General features: G+C 37.0%; 2 protein-coding genes across 11 annotated transcripts; one reads left to right on the top strand and one right to left on the bottom strand.

Moving 5' to 3' along the window:
• Nucleotides 1–54: 54 nt before the first annotated feature.
• On the bottom strand, nucleotides 55–9,873 carry tmem33 (transmembrane protein 33). Of its 2 annotated transcripts, none has more exons than XM_087280199.1 (8): nucleotides 9,756–9,865; nucleotides 9,005–9,084; nucleotides 6,278–6,372; nucleotides 5,806–5,993; nucleotides 2,811–2,878; nucleotides 2,593–2,726; nucleotides 2,391–2,474; nucleotides 55–946 (listed from the first exon to the last, which is right to left on the bottom strand). In XM_087280199.1, exons 2-8 carry the CDS (start codon nucleotides 9,062–9,064, stop codon nucleotides 817–819), a joined length of 759 nt encoding a protein of 252 aa, XP_087136325.1. In that variant the 5' UTR covers nucleotides 9,065–9,084; nucleotides 9,756–9,865; the 3' UTR covers nucleotides 55–816.
• A 2,039-nt stretch (nucleotides 9,874–11,912) lies between these two features.
• Nucleotides 11,913–26,773, top strand: LOC100538298 (uncharacterized). Of its 9 annotated transcripts, none has more exons than XR_015507862.1 (5): nucleotides 11,913–12,061; nucleotides 12,676–12,763; nucleotides 16,068–16,570; nucleotides 19,494–21,603; nucleotides 21,728–22,331. XR_015507862.1 is itself a non-coding variant. In XM_087282025.1 (5 exons), the coding sequence occupies exons 4-5, from the start codon at nucleotides 19,614–19,616 to the stop codon at nucleotides 26,459–26,461; spliced, it is 1,482 nt and encodes a 493-aa protein (XP_087138151.1). In that variant the 5' UTR covers nucleotides 11,913–12,061; nucleotides 12,676–12,763; nucleotides 16,068–16,502; nucleotides 19,494–19,613; the 3' UTR covers nucleotides 26,462–26,773. The 9 variants fall into 9 exon arrangements, 8 of the variants coding, with proteins under 8 accessions (XP_087138151.1, XP_087138149.1, XP_087138147.1 ...); XM_087282025.1 differs by lacking the exon at nucleotides 21,728–22,331 and adding an exon at nucleotides 26,145–26,773 and having other exon boundaries at nucleotides 16,068–16,502; nucleotides 19,494–20,778; XM_087282023.1 differs by lacking the exon at nucleotides 21,728–22,331 and adding an exon at nucleotides 26,145–26,773 and having other exon boundaries at nucleotides 19,494–20,778.
• Nucleotides 26,774–27,270: the final 497 nt, after the last annotated feature.

The following is a 27,270-nucleotide window of genomic DNA, read 5'->3' as shown; positions in this document are numbered from 1 at the left end:
GCCATTGCAAATTAAAAGCTGCCATTAAACCATCACAAACTGAGGTTAGTTCAGTTTAATATTTGATCATAGATTTTTATTCATCTACATAGAGCACATTTATAAAGAGGCAATAAATAGAAGCGACAACATGCCTTCTGAACAAGCCAAACAAAATAACGGACAACTTCTCAAACGCTACTTTGCCCTGACAATAAACATTGGCATTAAAGGCAAAGAACAGCTGATTATAGGGCTCTGTGTGATCGATGGCAATCACAGGATATTAAATCATCTGTTCACATCATGAAGAAGGCATCCTCGAGTAACATCCCCAACTCAAATAGCATTCAGATCATCGTCAACTATTAGGAGGCAACATACATTAAGATTTATCCACAATCCAGTACAACAACTTAAAAAAAAAACAAAGAAAATCAAATGGAATCAAACAGAAGTACAACAGCAGCTCAAATTTGATTTGCCGATGCTAATTTGATCTCATTAGAAATACAAGCTATGTCTATTTAGCCTAGCAGTTACATTAAATATCTTAAGAATTCCTCTCTACCCCCCCAAAAAAACCATGAGTCAAGATATAAAAGCAGTAATGAACAGTTGTGCCCTTTAACCGAGCACAGATACACATCATCTGGCGGTTTCCTTCTGTTTTTTTGGGATGCAGTCAGTCTGTCAGATGGATAGAGTCTCTCCAAACATAGCCAAGCTTCAGTGCAGAGGAGAAAATCATCAACATCTGAACCGCCAGCTTGTTTTACTAGTCCAGATCAGTGAAGAGTGTGTGGTAGTGTGTGTATGTGTGTTCAGAGAGAGTATTTAGACGCCGGTTGGAGCGAGGCGGCTAACGAAGGCAATGCTGTTGAGGCACATCCTCCTGAAGAAGACGGGACAGCTGGGCTTCATCACAAAATGCTCCAGTAAGATGCGCAGCTCTGTGAACAGCGTCCTGACGGAAGAAAAACACTCATCAGATGATGGTACTCTGGCCATTGTTTATTACAGCATGTGGTAAATGCAAATTTTTTTTAGGGTGGAAGCAAAAAGCATGATGTTTTGATATAAAAGTGTGCATTATGAAGATTTATTACACAGCTGGAATACTGGATTCTGATTGGTCAGTCGTGACATTCCAAAGCATGTTATTCTGAATTATTACACAGCTGTCTGGAATACTCGATTCTGATTGGTCAGTTGCAAGATTCCAAAGCATGTTATTCTAAATTATTAGACTGACCAATCAGAATCCAGTATATCAGATAACAGCGCAACATTCCAAGGTATGTTATTCTGAATTACTACACAGCTATCTGAAATACTGGATTCTGATTGGTCAGTTGCAATATTCCAGGATATGTTATTCTGAATTATTACACTGACTAATCAGAATCCAGTGTTCCAGATAACAGTGCAACATTCCAATGTATGTTTTCTGAATTATTACATGGCAGTCATGAATACTGGATTCTGATTGGTCAGTCACAATATTTCAAGATAGGTTATTCTATTACACTGCTGTCTGGAATACTCGATTCTGATTGGTCAGTTGCAACAATCAAAAGTATGTTATTCTAAATTATTAGATGGCAGTTGTGAATACTGTATTCTGATTGGTCAGTTTTGACATTCCAAAGCATGTTATTCTGAATTATTACACTGACCAATCAGAATCCAGTATTCCAGATAACAGCGCAACATTCCAAGGCATGTTATTCTGAATTATTACACAGCTGTCTGGAATGCTGGATTCTGATTGGTTAGTTGCAACATTCCAAGGTATGTTTTTTTAAATTATTACATGGCAGTTATGAATACTGGTTTCTGATTGGTCAGTTTTGACATTCCAAAGCATGTTATTCTGAATTTTTACACTGACCAATCAGAATCCAGTATTCCAGATAACAGTGCAACATTCCAAAGTATGCTATTCTGAAATAATACATGGCAGTCATGAATACTGGATTCTGATTGGTCAGTCACAATATTCCAAGGCATGTTATTCTGAATTATTACACAGCTGTCTGGAATACTCTATTCTGATTGGTCAGTTGAAACAGTCCAAAGTATTTTCTTTTGAATTATTACATGGCAACAATGAATACTCAATTCTGATTGGTAAATTGCAATCTTCCAAGGGATGTTCTTCTGGATTATTACACTGTTATCTGGAATGCTCAATTCTTATTTGAATACTTAAATCTGATTGGTCTGATTGGAATACGCAACATTCCAAGGTATGTTATTCTGAATTTTAATTTGATTCAATATTTGAGGGTTAACCAGCTCTAATATTTCACATTTTTCATGGAAATGATAACCACCACATTGACCTTTATTTTGGGTGAAGTGCACATCTAACTCTAGTCTGGGTACATCATATATAAGACTCCTACCGGCAGTAAGGGTTGCGTCTTGAAGAGTAGCGCAGGGTGAGGAACCGATAGTAGATGAAGGGCTGCAGCAGACTCCCCTGTCCACTGTCGACCACAAAACCAAAAATAAATCATCATCCCATCCAACCATTAATAAGCATTACTTTTAAAGCTTCTGAATTATCAACCAGACAAAAGAAACAAGTGTTCAAAACACTCTCACCTGAACAGCATGAAGACAGTAGCAGGCATCAAGAAGATCTCGTTGCAAGCAATAAACTTTAGGATGTTCTGCTGATTGGAGGTGAGCTTGTTTAAAAAGTTCCTCACAAACATGAGGCTGTTTGGGCCCATGGTCTGAAACAAACCCAACATTCATGTTGGTTTTATGATAAATTCATCTCTCAAAAACAGAAATAAATGAGACGGGCGTAAACTTACATCAAGGACTTTTTTAGTGTATGTAGTGGCGTGGAGAAGTGAAAACAGGAACACTGGAAAGATGCTCACTGAGATCGAAGGTCAAGGATGAATAAGACAAAAGTATAACATAATATACAAGACAAATGTTCATGGTTTCTACTTCAAGCCAAAAATAAAATCCTCTGACTTTAACTGAATCAAAAAATCTATTTCAGTGACATCTAATGGACAGAAAAACAGACCACTCTTGTGCTTATATATCGATAATACAACATTAAAATAATAACATTACATGGCAGTCATAATGACTGTATTCTGATTGGTCAGTTTTGACATTCTAAAGCATGTTATTCTGAATTTTTACACTGACCAATCAGAATCCAGTATTCCAGATAACAGCGCAACATTCCAAGGCATGTTATTCTGAATTATTACACAGCTGTATGGAATACTGGATTCTGATTGGTCAGTTGCAACATTCCAAGGTATGTTATTCTGAATTATTACATGGCAGTTATGAATACTGGTTTCTGATTGGTCTGTTTTGACATTCCAAAGCATGTTATTCTGAATTTTTACACTGACCAATCATGATGCATTTAATTAAATATGATTTTCAATTATATTAGAAGCCATTAATAGAACATTGTATAACTTACCTCAGATTTTTTTTTACCAATAATAATAATAATAATGCATTTTATTTAAAGGCGCCTTTCATGACACTCAAGGTCACCGTACCGGACAGCTAGACCAATCAATTCAAATAAAAACACAATAAAAGTCAATAGAATACAATACAAACTTTAAAAGTGCAGTCGGGTTAAAGAGAATAAGCTGTTCTAAACAGATGTGTTTTGAGTTTGGATTTAAATTGTGAAAGAGAGTCTAAATTACGGAGATCAGGAGGAAGTGTATTCCAAAGCTGAGGAGCAGAGTGGCTGAAGGATCTGCTCCCCATGGTGACAAGGCGGACAGAGGGAACAGTGAGGTGAATGGAAGAATAAGACCTGAGTGTTCGAGAAGGTGTGGCGATATGAACGAGATTACCAAGGTATGGAGGAGCGAGATTGTGGATGGCTTTAAAAGTGAGAAGTATTTTATAATTAATTTTGTAAGAGATGGGAAGCCAGTGAAGCTGTTGTAGAATGGGTGTGAAGTGACAGATAGAGGGAGTTTTTGTGATAATATGTTCTGCAGCGTTTTGTACCAGTTGTAATTTATGAAGAGTTTTTTTTTAGGGAGCCAAACAGAAGGGAATTACAGTAGTCTAAACGGGATGTGACTAAACTGTGAACAAGAATGGCAACTGAATGAGGTGTGAGGGAAGGACATAAACTATTTATATTTCAAAGGTGGGAATAAGCAGGACCCCTACTAAAAGCACTGTATTTAGTACTGACTTGAAAAGCTACATTTTTATGATGCAAATTTTGGCAGCAATGTAAAAAATATCTATAAACTAAAAGTTTTCTGTATTTGGTGATTAATGCGTTTTTTCCCCTGATTTATTTGTTTTAGAATTTTGAATGATGGGATCTTGAGCTTGAAAAACGAAGCTGGAATTTTGAGTGAATTTTCACAACAAAGCAAAACAAGAAACGCCATAAACAGTGCCACAAATTTTAAGAAAAATCACACTTGCTTTCATTTTAGGCTGCAAAAATCATGAAATTGTGCAAAAAATCTAGAATGGATGAGCACTGACCAGATAAAATGATCTATTGGATTGCCGGACAGAGGGGTGAAAAAACAAATTACAAATACTCAAATTACTGTAACAGTAGTTTTTCTTAGGAACAATACTTTAGGTAGTTTTAAAAATGTGTACTTTAACTTACATATTTAGTGCAGTATCAGTACTGTTACTCCACTATTCAACCTTCAACTTGCAGTCACTACTTTCTTCTGGTCTTATGGTGACTGGCTAAAGTAGAATAAGGATGGATTATTCTACTTCAGCCAATCAACGTTAAGACCAGAAAAAAATCCCGTCCAATCAAATCGCACATAGAAAAATCAAGACAAAGAAAACACAATATTGTTACAACCAATGACCCGAGAGACATGCATGTCACTAATGAGAAGATGATGGATGGCTACTGTATGATGGCCGAAATGCCCTTAAACAATGATAAATTACTACACTATTCACTACAGACACACACACAAGCACAAAATGCATGCAAACACATCAACCTTTCACATTTTAATACTCATTACTCACTACTCCTGAGTATTTTTAAAGAGGCTACTTTTTACTCATACTTTGAGTTATATTTACATCAGATGCTTTTACTCGCACTACATTTTTGGGTAAGTAATGGTGCTTTTACTTGAGTATGATTTTCCAGTACTCTTTCCACCACTGTTGCCGGTAGACAAGCAGAAAAAAGGGATAACATGGCAGTGATAAAAATGCCTAAACAACAGACAAAATGCATGAAACATGATTAAAAACACAGTAAATATACTTCTTCCATGACCATGGGATTCCTGTTTGTTTATTTATTTTTTTATCTGAGGTACTTGCTGTTTGCGTGGCTGTGAAGTGCTCTCTCTCCCATGTTTGATAGCTCGATTGTAGTTTTACAAACTTAATTAAGCCTTTGTCACCTACTTTTTAAAAACCCAGTATTTAAAGAGGTCTTTTTGAAGCCAAAGCTCTTTATATTATCCTGTATTATCCCTAATTTTCTATTATCCTTGCATGTTAGCCTTTGTAAACTAACAGGTACAGACTGCATTTGACTTAAGTGACCACCTTAAGTAATAAGCATGAAACGAATAAATGGAGTTGAAAATAAGCATGAGATATGTCAAAAAAACGCACAATACAAAACATTAAAGAGGAAAAAAACACATTTTGGTAAATGGAAAAATAAATTTAAAAGCAACAAACAAAAATCCCTGATATTCCATGACTATGACATAAATATACATGCGTTTCAATTACTTTTAGTTGAACTTTTAAAATTGCACGACCTGTGGGACACTAGGTCTTAAAGGATACTTGTGATGGGGTAGGAGTTGACCAGGATGAGGGAGTAGAGCAGATAGTGGCAGCTGTCCTCCTGTAAAGCCTGGGCCAGGAAGGCTCTACTCAGCTGAAAGTGAGGGAGTCGCTGGTGCAACCGCAGAGCGCTGGTCAGGGCATTCGCCAGCAGCGCCCTCTGGTAGAAGTTAGCAGCAGCTTGAGGCCTGCACAGTGGAAAAAAATGATTATTATTCTCTTTTATGTATTTGTAGAGTGTAATGTTTTTAAATAAATATTTCTTCAAATGTGGTTAATACAATATATGAACTATTAATAAAAATATTGTACAGACTGAACTGTAACTATCGGATGACTATCGTCTCCACACTAACCTAAATATTTATCGCCAATTTGTTTTAATGCAACAAAGTTTGTTTTATCTCCTTTTATAAATTGATCAAAATTTTAGGGTGGCTGTAAAAGTGCCTTATAGGAGAACATGACTCACCCAAGCAGAGGCAGAATAAACATGATGGAGCAGTAGACGGTGAACAGCCGTGAAAGCCACATAGCCGTTTCCAGCTTATTACTCAGGAGAAATTGCTGTAACACAGACATGACAAAGAGCCACAGTTACAATTAAATAAGCCAATTTAACATGTAAAATCATTATTAAAAAATTTATTTAATAAAGTATTTTTTTATTATAAAAATAAAGTCAAAATTATTAGTGAAACTTTAAATCATTACTAAAAAAAATCCAAAAATTATAGATTTTTTTTCCAACATATTTTAAAAGATAATAGACCAAACTAAAATAAATAAGATGGAAAAAATATAGGGAATTTTGTAATACTACAGTAAAGATCACTTGGGAAATATTTGAAAAATTTAGCAAACTCACAGCAATGATGTGCAAATGTGAGCAGGTACACACACACATAGTACGTAAGTGTGTGATTACGCTAAAGTTGGTTTTATATTCAAACATTCGTTCAGTGACAACTTGTAAAATACTCCCTATATTGTTTACCGTAGTACTTTGAATACTCGATCACATGTAAGAATGACTTTAAAACAACATTAGCACTATTTATTTGACTCTGAACAATGTTGTATTGGCTGCTAATATAATTCCACTAGGGACACTGCAATTGATTGGCCGGAGATCGATAATGGCGGATAATCACATTTAATTATTCGATCGGTAGTTGCTGATCTGGACGATCTCATGAACCGATCACAAGTGTTTGTGCTAGTTAGAGATAAACAAAATATTTGACTGACCATTGCATGTATTTAGACCTTTTTACACATAAGAAATGAAAGTTTTGTGTTTTTGACAGTAAGTTCACTAAAACCTGGCTGGAAATATTAAATACATTTTTAAAAAACTTAAAAATTATAAAATTTTTAACATGAACATTTAATGATATAACTTCTTGTAATTTACTTACCGTAATAAACAGTAGTAGACATGTTTTCTTTTAGTAAAGAATTAATGGATTTATAGGTGTGCATTTTAACTTTTTATGCATCAAACATGCGCTCAAAACTTTTCTTAATTGAGACATGTTGAATTCTTCTTTTATCATTTGCAATGTTTCCAAATTGCATTGTTAGGCCGCATGTACAATGCAGGGTTTAATGACTCACTTCAGATTTTCTTCTCCTATACGGCACAGATCAAATATGCCCCATGTACATGTAATCAGGGAAAAAAAATCACACAGATTCCGATTTACTCAAATCAGATTCAGGCCTTGTTCATGTGTGGAAATTTATCCGATGTGAATCGGATCTGTGCCCTCATGTCTGCAGTGTAAGCAGGTAGATCTGATTTTCACCTGTCAATGTGAGTCGCACATCATTAAAACCAAAGCAAATGATGTACACTCGGATGCTCTTATTACAAAACAGACTTCAGCAGAGTCCCAAACCATAAATCTCATACACGAGGACTAAAAAAAGCTTTACATTGTCATGTAGCACAAGTACTTAAGTATACTTAGTTAATGAAAGAGAGTGCGCACAACATCCGCCACGTAACCAATATAACTATTATAAAACGTGGCACACGTCATGTGCCTAAAGCACGCTATGGACATTACACTAAGATGCCTACTGGTTTAAAAAGGCCTAGATTAAAAGAAGAAGGCAAGATTAGAACTTTTAAGCCATAAACTATAGTAAACAACTTGTCAAAAATTATTTTTAAAAAATGAAACCCCCAGAACACATTAAAAACAAATGGAGAAAAGAGAGCACTTTTATTTTAAGCTGTCAGTCAGCGCCCACTCTTTTCCCCCCCCGCTGATTGCGCATTTTGCCATGTGCTGTGTAAATACAGACAATTGGATGAGACTCGCTTTTAAATGATGTAAGCAGGTCAGCAAAAAAACATTTTTTTAACCAATAAGCAAGATAAGTGGCCGCTTAGGGCAACAGAAAATCTGAGGGCCCCCAAATAAATACCAAGAAGTATAAATTTTACCTATAAATTAAATATATCATCATTTTCGGTCATATTTTGAATGATGAGAGTCTAAAAAATTTAAAGGTTAATGTTAATGACATCTGCACAAATGTATTCCCCACCCTCAATCATGGAGAAGTCCAGCAGTCAAATTAGGTAAAGATTCAGTCTTTAAAAAAATCTGTATTTTATATATAATTTTAAGTTGTGAATTCTTTTAAAAAAAATAAATAATTTTAAAAAGTTTGACAAGATGCTTTACATGTTGTTGTTACTATTTTGCATTTAGACAAAATGTAGAAAAGAAGTGACTAAGTGTTATAAGACAAAAACAGCTAAATAAATAAATAAAAAATAAATTTAAATAGATAAGGTGCATTTCAGAACTTTTGGCCCTCATGGCTGGAATTGCTTAGGACCCCCGATTGACTAAATCCACCCCTGCTCTTAGGTATGGTGAGATTTTCACTTAAGTAACATACTTGGAAGGAAAATGTGCTTTATGCATTAGAATCAGTACTCGATATTGGCCGATCACCATGACAAGGACTCAGTACTTGATATCGGCTGCAAAAATCCTGACTGGAGCACATCTTAATTTCACTATTTATAATTTGCAAAGAATACTTTTCTGAAATTATATTACCAAAAAGTCAGAATAAGCAAACATAAAACCTACTGTAGCTCAATAAGTGTGTGTAGTATATTTATTTTTGGATCTCTGAGACAAAATATAGGTAAAAAGTGAACAGTACTTACTGCAGCCCCAGCCTGAGGAGGAGGAGGAGGAGGTGGACTCCTTTGCTCGGTGTCTGCCATCTCTCAATTATTACAGGGCTCTATTTCTTCACAAAAAAATACAAGAAAGTTTCTCATTAACTCTAGGAATGAAGTAGAAAGATAAAATACCCCGAGTTAATCTTCCCTGAAACAGTTATGGGCAGTTAGTCTTTGTGTGCAGTCTGTCAGGTGGAGGGGGAGGTGGAATAGGCACAAGCTCAGAGCACATTAGCTCATACTGATTCATTGCTTATTATTCATGTGTATTTGAATATTAAGCTTTCTTACATCAATATGTTGAAGAATACCGTTTACTTGTACTATCTAACGCATTGGCATTAACACAAAGTAATAGGAAATGCCTCCATATAGACCAGACAGGGCAGAACTAACGTTACACTTGACTAGTCAGCAGTTAAACTGACAACTAACAAATCAGCCGGTAGCAAATAAAAGATCAGTAAAAATAATACTAAACAATTGTCAAACGTCACAAGGATGATAAAAAATACTTAATCAAAAGCATAAATACAGAGCATATGAAGTGGATTATTAATTTCATCTGCAATATGTTGGAACAATCTAGAACACTGGGATGAGTTAGCATGCTAGGAGCCGACATGCTAACTCCTCACACAGCTTTTGACTACAACCACCGACAGGCCTGAAATAACAGCAAATTATGCGCATAATAACATAGTCAAAATATGATAGGATGTTGTATTAATACCTGTGTTTAACTGTTGGTTGTTGGGTTTTGTGAGAAGGAGAAAATTAGGTTTATTTTCACCGCTCGGGGCGCACGCGCTTCTCTCCGGAATAATGCACGAGAGGTTGGTCAGCTGAGCCAGCCGACCTCGCGACCTCTGGATTGCACAAATCTCGCGATATTTCGGAGCACATGAAGGAGTTTGATTGGCATGACTTGAACGCCAATCAACAGCTGACAGGGTATTTCTCCTGTTTTTTTTAAATGTGTAGCTTTTAAAACAATTAAATTAAATTAAATTAAATTAAATTAAATTAAATTAAATTAAATTAAATTAAATTAAATTAAATTAAATTAAATTAAATTAAATTAAATTAAATTAAATAGGAAAAAGCACTAAAACCGTAGACTGTAAAATATAGGACTAAAACATATAGGCTATAATACTCTGAAAGCATTTAAATTCATGTAAATGTGTACATTACAATATATGTTAGGGAAAAATATGATATAAAATTTTTTAAATGAGGAAAAATCAAGAGAAACAACAAATATATAAAATTTTGTTGTTGTTTTTTTGCAATCTTTCCCATGATTTTATATGGATTACCCTGCTATTTTTGAAGGTGTTTGTGTTTGTTTATTTATTTATTATATTTTTTTTTCTGTCAGCCAAAGCTAAATTATATAAATATATCATAACCTCTTGTTGTTGCGGCATTTAATTATTAAAGTATTAATAAAGATATTTAAGCCCCAAAGCAAAACCAATCAGCTTCAATGTGAATAACAACATCGTAAACTTTGAGTTGAAGCAATAACAAATTATTGGACAAAGATTCAAGACTGAGTACTGAACTGCTTTAACGACAGAAAGAACTACTACAATCTTTTTAAGCATTATGAATGACACAATCAAATTCAAATATAAAAGAATAAATTTAAAAGTATTTATTTAAAGGCTGTAGTTTATTACAAAATTTCCAAACAAACATTTACATATTTATATATAGCACTGCTCTCTCTGATTGATTAAATATTCAGTACAGCATCATTGGTAATGTAGCTTTTGTCGTTGTTGTTGTTTTGCAATAATTCTGTTTTAAATTCACTAATAATCAGGTCAATTACTGAAAAAACGTTGAACAAGAAAACAACTGTTGTGCACTATTGTTGTCAGAACTGCCAACTTATCCAGCATATGCTTTGTTTATAACTACAATAATTTAGGTTACCTCTACCGCATGTTTTTGGACTGAGGGGGGAAACCAGAGCACCCGGAGGAAACCCACGCCAACACAGGGAGAACATGCAAACTCCACATAGAAATGCCAACTGACCCAGCTGGGACTCGAACCAGCAACCTTCTTGCTGTGACGTGATGGTGCTAACCACTGAGCCATCGTGTTGCCCGTTATTTTATACAATTTTGCTGTTTTTTTTCTATTATTATTTTTTTCTTGCATGTTCACTATTTTTATTACAATTCAATATATTAGGCAGTGCATTTAGGATTTGTTGAAATGGGTTTATACATTAAAAATATCTATCTCTGTATAAACAATGACATCTGTATTTGGCATAAAAATAAAAGAGTTAAAAAAATACTTAATAAAATCAACATTTTATAAATACAAAATTAAATTACTTCATTTAATTTATACACACACACACACACACACACACACACACACACACACACACACACACACACACACACACACACATATATATATATATATATATATATATATATATATATATATATATGTGTGTGTGTGTGTGTGTGTGTGTGTGTGTGTGTGTGTGTGTGTGTGTGTGCGTGTGTGCGTGTGTGTGTGTGTGTATGTATGTATGTATATAGCATTAATAATTAGAATTGCCCCAAAAAATATATTATAGGATAAAACTACGTAGAACAACTTTGTCCAATTTTGCACATAACATTAAATAAATTGTGTAAAAAAACATTAAAAAAGTAAAATAAAGTAAAAATAATTTATTAAAATAAAAAATTCTTATGCTGACGCAAAAAAAACGTGCATTTTGTTTTTGGCACAGTTATAATTAAAAAGAGAGATATAGATTGAGAGAGTGTGAAGGAGAGAGAGAGAGCGCGCGCAACTAAAGTCATGATATGATCGTGCATTAAGCGCCGCTGTGGAGATGACTGTGATTGAGTCAGTGCTGCGCGGGAGAGTGCGCGAGTCTGCAGCGATGCACGCGCGAGCTTTCGTTAAATCCAGCGAGCTCGACACACACAGGACCGACGAATTCGGATGAACCACAACTTTTACTGCATTTCCCTCATGTCATAACGTCAAAAGGTCAGTAGTTAACGTGTTAGTGTTTGATAGTTTTGGCTGCCAGCGACCAAACTAGTTTCAGTATCAAACCAACAGCGAAGTAAATCAAACGATACAGTCATGCGTTACTTGTATATATCAATTAAAGCAACGAAATGCGACAACCCATGTGACCAACGTGGAAGGTTACGACCCTAAACAGGTGTCTGTACTCCAGCAAAGATGCATGAGGAAATGCCTTTCATTTCGCTTCCACATTTTATAATAGGATGGCATTTGTTATGTTATTAAGGTAAAATTTAATGTATATTCGCACACTCCGTCTTTCACGTTCAGTAAAATGGTAAAGCAGCACAACACATTATATCTGTAACTGTAACTCGACGTCTAACGCAAAACAATCACAATGGACGCTCCCTATATTGTTCACCACGATACTTTGAATATTCGGTCTGAAATCACATGTAAGTATGACTTAAAAACATTAGACTTTAATTGGGCTGTGATCATTGGCTGCTACTATTATTTCCCCATTAAGAATTTGCAAGTAATACTTTTCAGAAAGTATATTAAGAAGGTGAACGTGCGAATATAAACCAACCTAACACCAATGTTTATGTTTTGGTTTGTCCCAGATGTTGACGTTCGAGGCGCTTCTGGTGAAAGAGCTGCAGAAACAGCAGAGCAGGGCTGAGTTCTGTGACATTGTGCTGCAGTCTGGAGGTTTGACTACTCATTACAGTTCACTTTCTGTTCATTTCCCTCAATATTCCTACATGTTCAAAGACGTGAATGGGCCTTGCATACACAAGTGGTGTAATACAGCTTTAAATGTCCCACAAAGAAATCTGATATATTGGAATATATTACACTTACAGTGCTCCGCATATATGAGTACACCCTCACAAATCTATCTGTTCAATTAATATTTTCTATAGGATGCTATCTGATATTATCAAATGTGTGCATATACACAGGGTGAGAATTATACATTGACGATCAGGGGGGTCAACATTTTCAGTAATGTTAGTTTGTGTAATACATGCTTCAGTCAATCAAATTTATTAATTATGTCTAATTTATTAATAACTAATTAACTACTTGAAGTCAAACTATAAAAACTGTGCAGCTAATTTTACTTTACTTTCAGGCTATATGTAGAAACAAACACCTATATTATAAAATAGAGTGTCTTAGTTGTCAACAAGTTAGTTGGTATGGTAAGCATGTCGACTGGTGGTCTAGAAATGACGAGTTTAAACTGTTTAAAGGGCAGCGAGGTTACTCCTTTTTTTTTCAGATTTAATATAAGTGTTTTGTGTCTCCAGAATGTGTCTGTAAAGTTTCAGCTGAAAACACCCATCAGATTTTTCATTATACCTTTTACAAGCTTCTATTTCACACATTTTTGCACCAGGGGCTGTTTTGTCGACTGCGCCTTTAAGGCTAGTCCTCCCCGCCTACCGTTTCTACGTGCCTTTCTGCGTGCCTTAATCTCCTCCTGGCTGCGTCAGACAACAGACAGACTTAAAGGAAGATCTCACGTAGCGTTTGTGAGAAATACTACAGTAAGAACTTTACCAATGAGGATTTGTTGTGCAGTTGCATTGATGAGTCGCACACAATGTTGTTACAAAGTTCACGCGCTCACACACACAAAGCAGCAGACACAGACACACACAGACAGACAGAATGTGCGTTTAGCTTTGCACTCTTTTTGCACGCATATGTGACAGGATACTGGTTAATCTCCGCTGCTGTATGGATATCTGTTATGTTAATGTACAAAATAAACCTGATTTAACGTCCACAAACCGGGACCCTTTATAATTGTTCTGACACGCAGCTGTGCGGATGAGGTAAAGCTGAAGTAAATCACTGTACTTCATTACACACGTGCACTGTTTTTAAACATTTTAAAGTTGTAAAACTCACTCTTGATCACATTTGATGATGATTGATGATGCTAGCGAACTGAACAGACCTTTTATTCCTGGTTGCTTTGCGCACGTCTGGTCTTGTTGATATGATTATACATGTGACTACCAGGACATGTTAATTTGCAGCTGTCAATCAATATTGGTGGGCGGGGGGACCGCACTCCTACGTCAAGTCTGAAAACCGCTCCAATTGGTCCACCGTTTTTATGTTGTTAAATTGAAAAAAAAAAAAAAAGGAATGTGTGTGTTTATATCATCCCAATATGACGGTCTATACACTATACCTACACACGTCTGTCCAAACAGCTTGAAAAGTATATATTTCACCATAGGTGCCCTTTAATGAATCTTTTTCTCGCAAAGATTGATTATGCATTAAAAATAGTATGAACCATTCTAGGGGTGGTGAAATTTATATTTATATGATCCATTATTTTATTTATTAATATCATTATTTAAGATAAATATTCAAATACCCCCCACCCCACCATACATGTTGTTTTGACATAATTCAAGCATTAATTAGCAGAGGTCAATCCCCCCCCAAACCCTCCTGCATATACATTATACACAAAATAATTTATGATAACAGTCTAAAAACGAGTTCACCCAAATTTATAACAGGGAAAAATATTAAGTTAGTGAAACAAAAATCATATAAATTGTATTTATTTATTTATTGATTTAATTATTTTTTGCAAAAGTTTGCATGAATTTAAATGTATTATCTTGCTATTTCTGAAGATGTTCTGTGACCAAACTATTATTTAAATAAATAGAACTGTTTGATGAATTTGTTTTGTTCAAATGCTCTAAATTATATTACCTATATTCATTGAGAAATGGGTAAAAATATACATTTTCAAAATGGGGTGTACTCGTATATGCTGAGCACTGCATGACTGATAAATATAAACCCACTGTGCCGAGATTATATTATATTATATTATATTATATTATATTATATTATATTATATCATATTATATTATATTATATTATATTTTATTTTATATACTCTGGGTGCTCCGGTTTCCCCCACAGTCCAAAGACATGCGGTACAGGTGAATTGGGTAGGCTAAATTGTCCGTAGTGTATGAGTGTGTGTGTGAATGTGTGTGTGGATGTTTCCCAGAGATGGGTTGCGGCTGGAAGGGCATCCACTGCGTAAAAAACTTGCTGAATAAATTGTTGGTTCATTCCGCTGTGGCGACCCCGGATTAATAAAGGGACTAAGCCAACAAGAAAATGAATGAATAAATGAATATTATATTATATTATATTATATTATATTATATTATATTATATTATATTATATTATATTATATTATATTATATTAAATTAAATTATATTATATTATATTATATTATATTATATTATATTATATTATATTATATTGTCAGGATGTGGTACATGTTTTTAAGAGTTTAATTAAAGTGATAATTTATTTGTATTTCTTATTTTGAAAATGTATTAATTTATAAAGAAATGCCCTGTTAAAGATTTTTGCTAAATGTCTTGAAATATATAAAGTTAAGTGAAATGTAGATTAGTTAATTGTGTTTTATTTAAACTAGGGTTGTCACGATACTGGAATTTGATATCAAACGGTACTGGAATTTTAAAAATGTCCATTTCCCGCTAACAAGTGCTGTCAAGCACATTTTTAAGCACTACTGATTTGCCATTGTGTTCACAAGCTAAACAGAAATGACTGAATGGTCATGAAAGTCATCAATTCACCAAACTCACCGCTATTTACTGAGTGTAACTGTAGATATAGGGGGACTGAAGTATTTTAAAGATCAGCTGGTCTGTTTATAAGCTGACATCCGAGCGATTTATTGATGAACTGATCTTTGCAGCTCATCTCTGATTTTGATCAACCACAGAAATTTCTGTTAAGCATGTGCACACAATGGCAAATCAGCAGTGTTTAAGAACACGCTCAACAGCACTTAAATGTTAGCGGGAAATTGACATCTTTTTAAATTTCAGTAGCGCATGACATCAAATTCCAGTATTGTGACGACATCAATGTAAACATTATAAAATAAAGTGGATTAAATAAATCTCTGTCTCTCTCAGGTGTATCTGTGCCGGTGCACAGCTGTGTTTTGTCAGCCTTCAGCCCTTTTCTCTGTGGTGCTCTATCAGCAATGCCATCACCCCAAAACGGACAGAAGCGTCTACTCGAAGTCCAGTCCATGGAGTCCTGCACATTACTCAGTCTGGTCAGTCTGTTATACACCGGTCAGCTCCATGAAGACAAAGAGGATGTCCTATCAGCGGCCTACAAACTAGGCATCAGCATACCTCAGAGATCGCCAATGAGGACGTCATCTGAGCAAAACACACAGACCGAGTGCACCACGGTGGAGAAAGAGTGCCAGACTGAAACGCTCTCTTCTGAAAACCCCATTGAAACTCTGGGAGCGTCTTTGTGGAGGAGCGATCAGGGGCTCTGCACATACACCGGCGGCTCTGACCTCACGCTGGATGTAGCACTTCAAAACATCCCGGGTAATCCAGAGAGCATGCCTTCCCTTCCAGTCATGGATGTGGTGCCTGAAAGCGCTATGTATGCCACTGTGAGTGGACCTGCCTGCTTGCCCCAGGTCTACGTTTGCCCCCCTGCAGCTACATCACAGCCACCTGCACCTCAACCATCTTTACCTTCTAATATTTCATACATTGATGCGTTGGTTAGTCAGGAGGAGTCTGCGGTGGGCGAGGATTGCGTTTTAGATGCATTTGCGCAGTTTGAGAATAACATTCCAGGATTCATCAACTACTTCATTGACGCTAATATTTCAGAGCAGAGTCAGAGGGGAGAAGTCAAAAGCAAGGGGAGGGGAAGAAGGGCACGAGGGGTCAGCGGAGGATTCAGTGTTAAGGGAGAGAAACCGAGTATTTCCAGAAGACAGCAGAATGTGGGAAGGTCTGGAAGGGTGGCGAGGATGGGGCAGGGTGGAGGCAGGGTTGGGAGGGTTTTCGGGAGCAGGCAGATGTTGAAGAATCGAGGCAGGCCACGACAAAGCACAGGAGCGATGAAAGAGGAAGGAGGGAGAGGCAGGTCTTCATCCAGGGCCAGACAGAGAGAGACAGGGAGCAGAGCGCTAGAGGGTCAGGTAGGTGTCAAACAATAAACCATCCATGCTTCCATCCACATATTTTGGACTATCGCATTAAAAAAAGGATGGAGACAGAAAGATGCGCATAATTTTTGAAAATGCGCATAAAAAAGGTATGTGCATAACTGAGTATTAGGCTGCATTTACAGAGCATGTGGCACAGATCTGATATGGCCCATGAACAAATCACATGGATACTGATTTACTCAACTCGGATTCAGGCCTTGTTCATATGTGGAAATTTATCCGATATGAATCGGATCTGTGTCCTCGTGTCTGCAGTGTAAGCAGGTGGATCGAATTTTCACCTGTCAATGCGAGTCGTGCATCATTAAAAACCGTAGCGAATGACGTCAAGTCTGACACTTTCATTTCAGAACAGACTGCAGCAGAGTCCCAAACCTAAAATCTCACACACGAGGACTTAAACATGCTTTAATATTGTCATATAGCACAGGTATTTAAGCATGTTAACAAGAGCAACAGAACGCAATGTCCGGCACATAACCAATATAAACTAATATAAAACTAGTGCATAGCTACATCACATGCATAAATCACGCCATGGAAACATTAAGATGCCTAAAGGTTTAAAAAAGTTATCAAAAGAAAATGGACAAATGGGAACCTTTCTGTCATAAACTATAGTAAAACAGCTCCTCAAAAGCTGCGAACAGATTAAATACAATAATAGAGAAAAGAGCACTCTTTAATTATCAGCTAATAGTCAGCGCCCGCTCTTTTTTTTTTTCTGGTCATTGCGCCTTTGCCGTGTGCTGTGTAAATGCAGACGATCAGATATGAGTCACTTTTAAAAGATAATGATGTAAGCAGGTCAGCAAAAAAATCGGATACAGTCACAAAATCGGAATTGAAAATCAAGATCTGCAGTGTAAATGCAGCCTTGGATAAGAAAAAAATGTGCATAAACTACTTTTGCTGTATAATTTCAGTATGTTCATTAATCCTTTGAGGCTCAATTTGGCCTCAACTTTATCTTTGTTCAAGATTTTTGGTGCCAAATCTTATTTTGACACATATTTTGGGAACATTTTCCAAAAACTAAACAATACACTTTGGGCAGATTTACTACTGTCATGTAATCAGACACATTCATTAGTTCCTTTATTAATCTGGGGTCGCCACAGCGGAATGAACCACCAACTTATCCAGCATATGTTTTACGCAGCGCATGCCCTTCCACCTGCAACCCATTACTGGGAAACATCCATACACACTCACTCACACACATACATTGCGGACAATTTAACTTACCCAATTCACCTATAGCGTATGTCTTTGGACTTGTGGGGGGAAACCAGAGCACCTGGAGAAAACCCACACCACACTGACTGTGCAAAAACAGAATAACATCTACTGTGCCTTAATTCGGACGAGTCCGCCTCACCTCCAAAATGTGGCCAGCTGCACTAAATGAGCGTTCGCTCACACCTCTTGTTGTAATGCACAAGATTCTTCTTGCAAGGTGCTGCAGTTGTGTAAATAAGCCATCTTGTTTCTCCCAGAACGATAGCAGATTTTCCTCTGATGACTTTGACTTTGATGAAAATTTGAACAGCATCTTGCACTTCATCCATTATTTTGGGCATCTCATCTTCTCGTTCTGTAAAGTCCACTTTCTGCTTTTTCGCTGGTACATTGCCATGTCCCGCTACATTCACCCGTAACCCACCTGCAATTAATCTTAATGTATTTTTTATTACCCAACGCGCCCGACCCGCAGATTATCTGCAGCGACCCTGGATATAACCGCCATCCGCGCATCACTAATATATATATATCTCACTTATTAATTTTTCTTTAGCTTAGTCCCTTCATTCATCAGGGGTCACAACAGCGTAATGAACCACCAACTATTCCAGTATATGTTTTTACAGCGGATGCCCTTCCAGCTGCAACCTAGTACTGGGAAACACCCATACACTCTCACATTCACATACATACACTACGGCCAATTTAGCTTATTCAATTCACCTAAAGCACGTCTTTGAGGAAAACCGGAGCACCCAGAGGAAACCCAAGCCAACACGGAGAGAACATGCAAACTCTGCACAGAAATGTCAACTGACCCAGCCGAGGCTCGAACCAGCGACCTTCTTGCTGTGAGGCGACAGTGCTAACCACTGAGCCACTGTGTATACATATACAGTCAAGCTCAAAATTATTCACACCCATGGCAAACTCGGATGCAAAGTTATTTAAAGAAATATATTTTTTACTATCTTATTATTGTTATTATTATTATTATTATTATTACTATTATTATTATCAAGGTGAAGTCCATGTCCTTTCCGGTTAAAAAATACCTTGCTAGTTGAATAAAAGTCTCTGAAATAAAACCCTGTCAATTTTCCTGTAGGTTGCAGCGCCGGCTCCAAAGCGAAGAGGTCGTCCCCGCAAGTATCCCTTGCCCCAATCAAATGCTTCCCGAAATTCCCCGCCCAATCAGAAAACCGTGAATCTTCCGGCTCCATCCCTGATGCACACCGTGGCTCTACCTGCAGCCAACCCGACCGGCCTCTCTCAGCCAATAGACTGGCTCATAGATGACGTCATTGCACAGCTGCCATTAATGCCCAACAACCAGCACACAATAGACACTGCAACTCCAGATCCTAATCCAAAAACTCAGCCCTCAGTAAAGCTCACCGATCCAGCCATAGTCCAACCACAATCTGAAGGTGAGCTGACTGACATACTGGACAGCTTTCTGAGAACGTTCGAGCAGCACATTAGCGTATGTGACGCTGATGGTCAAGATGCAGTGATGCCCACTGATGATCACCTGACTTGTGGACAGTCTACGTCGAATGCACATGACGCTTTATTAAACACGACAACACTAAACTCAATATCCAAGAATAGACTACGACCCGCTCGTAGACCACAGAAACCGTCAACCTATTGGCAGCTGACAGGCATGAAAATGGAGAAATCGCCTGGAGATCAAGGCGAAGAGATGCCTGCCGTAATGACCAGAAGCCAGAGTAGAAAGAGAAAGCAGGAGGTCATTGAGGAGCTGTTGAGGAGAGACCCGGTGAAGAGGAAAAAACAGAAAAAGGAGCGTTCAGAAAAGACTAGGAATGACTTCTCTGTAGCAAAGGAGGCAGAAAGACCAACTCAAATGTTGAACGGAGAGCCAAAGCACTTCCTGAGCAAATTTGAGCCCAGCAAATTGAGGAAAGTCATGAACACAGCCAGCGCTAACAATATGAAGATCTCAAAGCCTTTACAACAGTCTTCAGATCAGACTTGTGTCAAAAGGAAACGCACTAAAAGAGACAAAACCAAACCTCTTGCGGAAGGAAGCGCGTCAAAGATGGCATCCAGTACGACGAGTTCACAACCACTCTCACCAAATCAATCCAGACCGGCTCTTTCTGCTTTTGACTTGGTGAAACAGATTTTGGAAAGTCAGCAGAGGAGAGAGAGAGAGCACAAGGAGCACAGGATGTGGAGGGTGAAGAAACAGAAAGAGAAAGACCGGGTTAAAAGCATGCACGCATGTGGAGCAAAAGAGAAGGATGACGGAGTGAAAATGCACAGTAATAGCAGGATAGACCAAAGACATGAGGAAATGAGAGGAAGAATGGAGGAGGACCAGAGGACCACATGCCTTCTTCAGCAGCAGCCAATAGATGAAGGTCAGAGATTAATGGGTTGGCTGATGTTAAATGTTAATTGTGCGTGGTATGTTCCCCTGATTTATATTTATGCCATTGTTACGGTGTAAAGGTGCCATAGAATTGCTTTTGAAATGAGATTTAATGGCTCGTTTGCAATAAGCGTTATGGTTTGGTACAGTCAGAAGTATTAAAATGCCACCAAAATGCTATCCATACCACCTTTTTAGCACACTTTCTAAAGCATACCTTGCACAACAGTACAGTGTTTAAAGAAGGAGCTTGACTTACTACTGAACGATACTGGTTTACAGAGAATCATCACTTGTAAGTGTAACAAGGCAGTGCATTTTTCACAGCCAAAACACGACACCATAATTACACAATAATGGCGTGCATTAATGAACCATGGTCAGCATAAGCTCTAGCAAAATGAGTTTCTTTTTGTGATAAACAGTCACAAGCCAGGCAAGAACATGATCTGCTGTGTGTCCTCTATTGTTGTTTCCGAGGCCAATCACATGTTGTGTCTAAAAAATGTGTGGAAAGTGCAAGAGGCGTCTCTTCTCTATTTGTGTGCACCTTTGCATGTCTACATTTAAAAATTATGAACCTGAGTGTGAATCTGCTGTTAAAACTAGCCTAGAGCACCATCTGCTGTTTAAACTAGCCTAGAGCACCATCTGGTGTTTAAACTAGCCTAGAGCACCATCTGCTGTTAAAACTAGACTAGAGCGCCATCTGCTGTTAAAGTAGACTAGAGCAACATCTGCCATTAAAAAAGTAGCCTAGAGCGCCATATGCCATAAAAAAAACTAGCATAGAGCACCATCTGCCTTTAAAAAAGTAGCCTAGAGCGCCATATGCCATAAAAAAACTAGCATAGAGCACCATCTGCCTTTAAAAAAGTAGCCTAGAGCGCCATATGCCATAAAAACTAGCATAGAGCACCATCTGCTATTAAAAAAAGTAGCCTAGAGCGCCATATGCCATAAAAAACTAGCATAGAGCACCATCTGCCAATAAAAAAAGTAGCCCAAAGCATCATCTGCTGTTAAAAGAAAAGCCTAGAGCGACGCCTGTCATTAAAAAAGTACCCTAGAGTGCCATCTACCATTAAAAAAAGTAGCCCAAAGCATCCTCTGCTGTCAAAAAAACTAGTCTAGAACATCATCTGCTATTAGAAACTAGCCTAGAGCACCATCTGCTATTAAAAAAATCTAGATCGCCATCTGCTGTTAAAAAACTAGCCTAGAATGCCATATGCTGTTAAAAACTAATCTAGAGGGACATCTGATGTTAAAAACTGGCCTAGGGCACTATCTGCTATTAAAAGCTAGCCTAGAGCGCCATCTGCTAATAAAAACTTGCATAGAGCACCATCTGCTATTAAAAAACTAGCCTAGAGCGCCATCTGCCTTCAAAAAATTAGCCTAGAGCGCTATCTGCTGTTAAAAACTAGACTAGACTGTAATTTGCTGTTTAAAAAGTAGCCTAGAACGCCATCTGCTGTTCAATCATGATGCCGCAGACTGTTTTCACCCTGACTAAAAACATAATAAAAAAGAAAAACACTTAAATATGCATCAGCCTGATTTAAAACTTCCTGAACTGATGACTCAATCTAAAGAATTTAGGCTCGTTTGAGGTGCGCCTCGCCTTGACTGCATTGTAAACGAGAGCAGGCGTGCGCAGTAAGAGGAGGGCTCAAAAATTACATCAGAAGTCGGACACCTGCCGAATCTCGCTGTTTAGCCACCTGGAAACGTCACCAGTGGCGGAGATCTCGTTCGCGTTTTTTATCGCAGACGAATGACCTCATGAAAAAATACTATGGTGATTTATAGTAAATATTACTGCATTTTTGAACATGTTTTTTCAGTATTGGGTTGTGTTTATAGTTGTTGTGATACCAGAAATATAAAATTTAAATAGGCTATTTTATAACATGGTTCAAAAGCACTACAGTATACATTACTATAGTATTTTTTAATGTGGGAGTGGATGCAATAGAAATATCTCTGTTTTTACAGAGATGGTCAGAATTACAGAAGATGAACAGCTCATTAACTAAAAGGGTGTATTAAAAATATAATTCTGTATATTCAACAAACGTTAAAAGAATAACAAAATAAACAGCTTATACAGCAAGAAAGCTTTCAAGAAACCTAATTTGGCTACATTATAAATGAAGTAGCCATAGCAAGATGCTTTTGAGTGACAAGTCATGACAAATGTTTGTTTGACAAATAAATTCTTAGGGGGTTAATTATATTGACATGCTTATTAGGTCTATATAAACTGTTTTTACTCCAGCCAGATTAAAATAAATAGCCCAAGACTTTCTCCAGAATAAAAACTATTAGACTGTAGGAAAAACTGTGGAAATGTTCTTGGTCTATTAAACATGACTTTTGACTCCACATACATATACATATACATGTGTGTGTGTGTGTGTGTGTGTGTGTGTCTTGTTTACTACACCCTTTTCACTTCTCATATGAAACCACACAAAGATGAGGCATAATGACAAAACAGTCTGATTACCTTTGTATGTCTGAATATATGTATATATTGGATTGACTTTAATGGAATAATGCTGCATAAAAATTACAATACAAAATTCACACAAACATACAAAAAGTGAAAATGACAACAAACAGGACTTAAGACTGAGAGAGAAATAGAATACAGCACACACATCCTAATGATTTATTAGTAACATTTAGTTATATTGGATAGGTCACGTTATGTTTTACAAAGATGTGTTTTGTTTTTGTTTGCGTGTAAATCTAAATAAATAACCATATTTAATGCTCTTAATGACTTTTTTTTTTAATTATCAAAGAAAATACAAAAAAGGTATTCAACAAATCCAGGTATAAACCTTAGTAAAACAAGATTATAAAGTGTAATGTGTCAGTCTCATCCAATCAGCATTAAGCTGTGTCGTCAGCCAGTCGTTTCCCATCATGCTTTTGGTAACGCAGTCTTTTGAGAGCAACTGCGGCCGACTGCTCTATCCGAGGTACCCGCCTCGCGTTCGCGAGAGTTTTTTTGGTGCACGTCAGCGTGACATCAGAGCGAGGCGAAGGCAAGGCAGACACATTTCTAACCGGCATGCATCTTGCGGTGATCACCGGTGATCGATTCTGCGCAGATTTTGGCCAAGTCAAACGAGCCTTTTGTTTCACACTTAAATATAATTTATTATTATTGTTATTATGATGATTTAATAATGAGATTTAAAAAAAATCATTTTCAGTTTTTCTCAGTCGCTTTGATGCATTTCTCACAACACAATTTACATTTTATGCATTTCTCAAAACAATTAGTCATTTGTGCACATCCTAGTAGCAGTTTCTCATTCCTTCCAGCAAACTGCAAATGCTTTTGTACGTGCATCAATTGCTTTCATACAACTCTCTGCTATTTATAACATTATCAGTTGCTTCTGTCATGTCAGTCTAATCAAACTAAACTTGTAAATGCTTATTAGTCATTCCATATTAAACTAATAGTCCTCATTTCATTACTTGAGTCATTACATACACAAATGTTGAACTAAGAAAATATATATTTTTAATCTTTTTTTCTTGAAAATGTCTTCTAAATTAAACAATTTCATGAATGATTTAAATATCTATGCATGTTGTAGGTTCAGTTCCAACAGAGCTCTACCCAAAGCAAGTTTCTGTTTGTTGTAAATAAGGCTGTATTTATTCTTTTGCACAATGCTGTAAATAAATTAGGATTGTAAAGAGCAAATGCAGTAAACATGTGAAACATACATAATCAGTAGCTATGTTTCAATCCAAAAATGCTAATAAACTTTATGCGCAAAACTCGATTATCGCATAAAAGTTGTGCGAATGAAGCCAACGAGCTTCCATCCAACGAGTCAAAGCAAAAAAAATTGTCCCTTCCTGATTAACTGGCGCCAAATATCAACAGTAAAAACTGCATTTGCTGCAGTAGGAGAAGCCGCATCAATCTTTTCTAAATGAATGCGCCTCAGAAGACAATCCTGACAAGCAGTGAGCGCGCAGTGGCGTTTGAAGGTGTCAGACGCGGAGCACAGGCGCTCTTGATTCTGGAGGTCATTAATAATATAATAACACTAATACTGAAATGGTAAGGCGTTTTATAATGACCAAAACAACATTTCAGATGTTTTATTATGTGCTCAGCCTGACGTTTTGTCCATTCACACACATTTTAAGCATCACATGATCTCTTTCAACAATATCACATGACCTTTTTTAATGCACATGCTGGAGTTTGTGCGGTAAAAGTGTTTCCATCGCAGTTTATGCGCATCTTTTCTTATCGAATAAAAAGTTTATCCTACCCAGTTAGGCGCATACGTTTTTTTATGCGCATTTTCAAAATTTATTCGCATCATGGCGTTTCCATCAACTGTTGTTTTTATGCGCATTTTGCAAATATTATTGCAAATAATAGGTGGATGGAAACATAGCTAGTGTCTTGTACTCCGATACCTCACTCAATGCAGTGATGTCTAACTTTACTGTAGTTTTCAAATGGCTGTGCAAATAGTATATAGCGCTGTCTTGAGCATGTTCAGGAAGTGTCACCAAAATCTGACTTTTTTGCATTGAAAAAATATACAGAGTAAAGTGTCATAATGAAAACATGACAAAGCCATTTGACTATTTAGTTCATAAACAGTGGTGTCAGGACTTTTCTTCTTGATGTTACTGAGACTTTAATTGACATGAATACTTGCTTTTGAGGAATGAACTATCCATTTTGAGCAAGTGACGCGCTTCTGCAGGTTATTAACTAGGTTTTGCAGTTTGTACTAATTGTTTTGAGAAATGCATGAACTGTTGTGCAAATGTAAATAGTGTTGTGAGAAATGCACCAAAGCCACCGAGAAAACCTGTAAATGAAAAGTGTGGGTTTGTGTCTTATACTGCAGCCAGCCACCAGGGGGCGACTCAATTATTTTGGCTTCACTTTTTCATTGATACACTCTTCACGATCTATAAAAATAATTCGATTCCTCGATCCCACTTGTAGGATTATTTTGATAATTTATAGTGTAGTATTCAATAATATAATTACGTAATATTATTTATAACAATATAAGAAAAATTTAATAAATAAAAGTTATAGTATAATGTTTTAATTTGAATTTTTTACATTTTTGTTGAGTTTGTCATTTCATGCCAGTTTTAACATTACTAATAATTAGTAATTAATTAGTATTTCAAATTTAGAAAAGTTGCATAGTTACTGTATCTAACTTGAAAGCCCCTCAGACTGATCATTTTCGATTTAGCCTTTACAAATGTATTAGCAATAACAAAGTTAAAGCTTTTAATGAATTCCTCTGTATGCTAATTATCATCTATTGACAGAACACACAGAGACTAGAGAGAGACTGATGGAGAACGGCTTCAGCAGATGCGGATGCGAGACGGCTGACTCTGTTTTTCCGAGACGCAGCACAGAAGACCGTGGGCTTAAAAGCACAGCAGACGTGACTCTCGCCTCAGCGTCTCCTCATGAGAAACTCACAGACCCTTCAGATGAAGATGTGGACGTGGTGGAAGTTTCCAGCAGTTTGTCCGAGTCGTTCTCTGTCCTGCCGCTCACAGAGATGGAGCCCAGCACAGATGAAGAGGACAGCGATGAAGACCAGGAGATCGACGTCATCAGTGTTGGATCTCATTAAGCTGATTTCCGTTACTTTTTAATAGCGTTTAGCTGTTCCGGATACCCCTCCCGTATGGATGCAGATCTGAACATTCCCTGTCTGCATGTAATTCAGCACTCAGTTTGCAGTGTGACGGTTGCAGAATTTCGACTTTTGTGGCTTCAGTTTATTTAGACACAAGAAATCTTTTCAGTTCTGGATGTAGAAGTTGTTTGTTTGCGTCAACCGTGCCGTCTTGTACATAATGAGAATGCTGTAAATGCACGCTGAGTTTCCTTATCGTTTCCTGCATTTTGTAGCCATGTTCAGAATAAACAGACATGGATCAGGTGTTTGTTGTTCTTGTGTTCACAACTGAAGCGTGTGGAGCGGATAAATAGGCAAAGCTTTGAACAATGGACTTCCTTTTTGATTTATAGGGGGCCTGTTATGCAAATAATCACTTATATTCAACTTTTTCATTGACCACTTTGTGATCCTTCTATTTCAACATTTGAACGTTATTTCTACAAATAACAACTCAGGTGGCACGGTGGCTAAGTGGTTAGCACTGTTTCCTCACCTCAAGAGGTCTCTGGTTCAAGTTCCGACTGGGCCAGTTGGCATTTCTGTGAGAAGTTTGCATGTTCTCCCTGTGTTGGCGTGGGTTTGTAGGTGAATTGAATAAACTAAATTGGCCGTAGTGTGAGAGAGTGAATGGGTGTTTCACAGTACTGGGTTGCAGCCGGAAGGTCATGTGCTGTATAAAACGTAAATTATTATAAATTTTTTATTAGTTTGAATGATTTAATACTTAATGTAATTTTTTTATTTATTGTTTAATGCTC

The sequence above is a fragment of the Danio rerio genome, chromosome 14, assembly GCF_052040795.2.
Source record: "Danio rerio strain M-AB ecotype USA chromosome 14, GRCz13ab, whole genome shotgun sequence".
Taxonomy (NCBI): Eukaryota; Metazoa; Chordata; class Actinopteri; order Cypriniformes; family Danionidae; genus Danio; species Danio rerio.
Note: the sequence above shows the minus strand (reverse complement) of the source record. Positions and strands in the feature narration are given on the sequence as shown.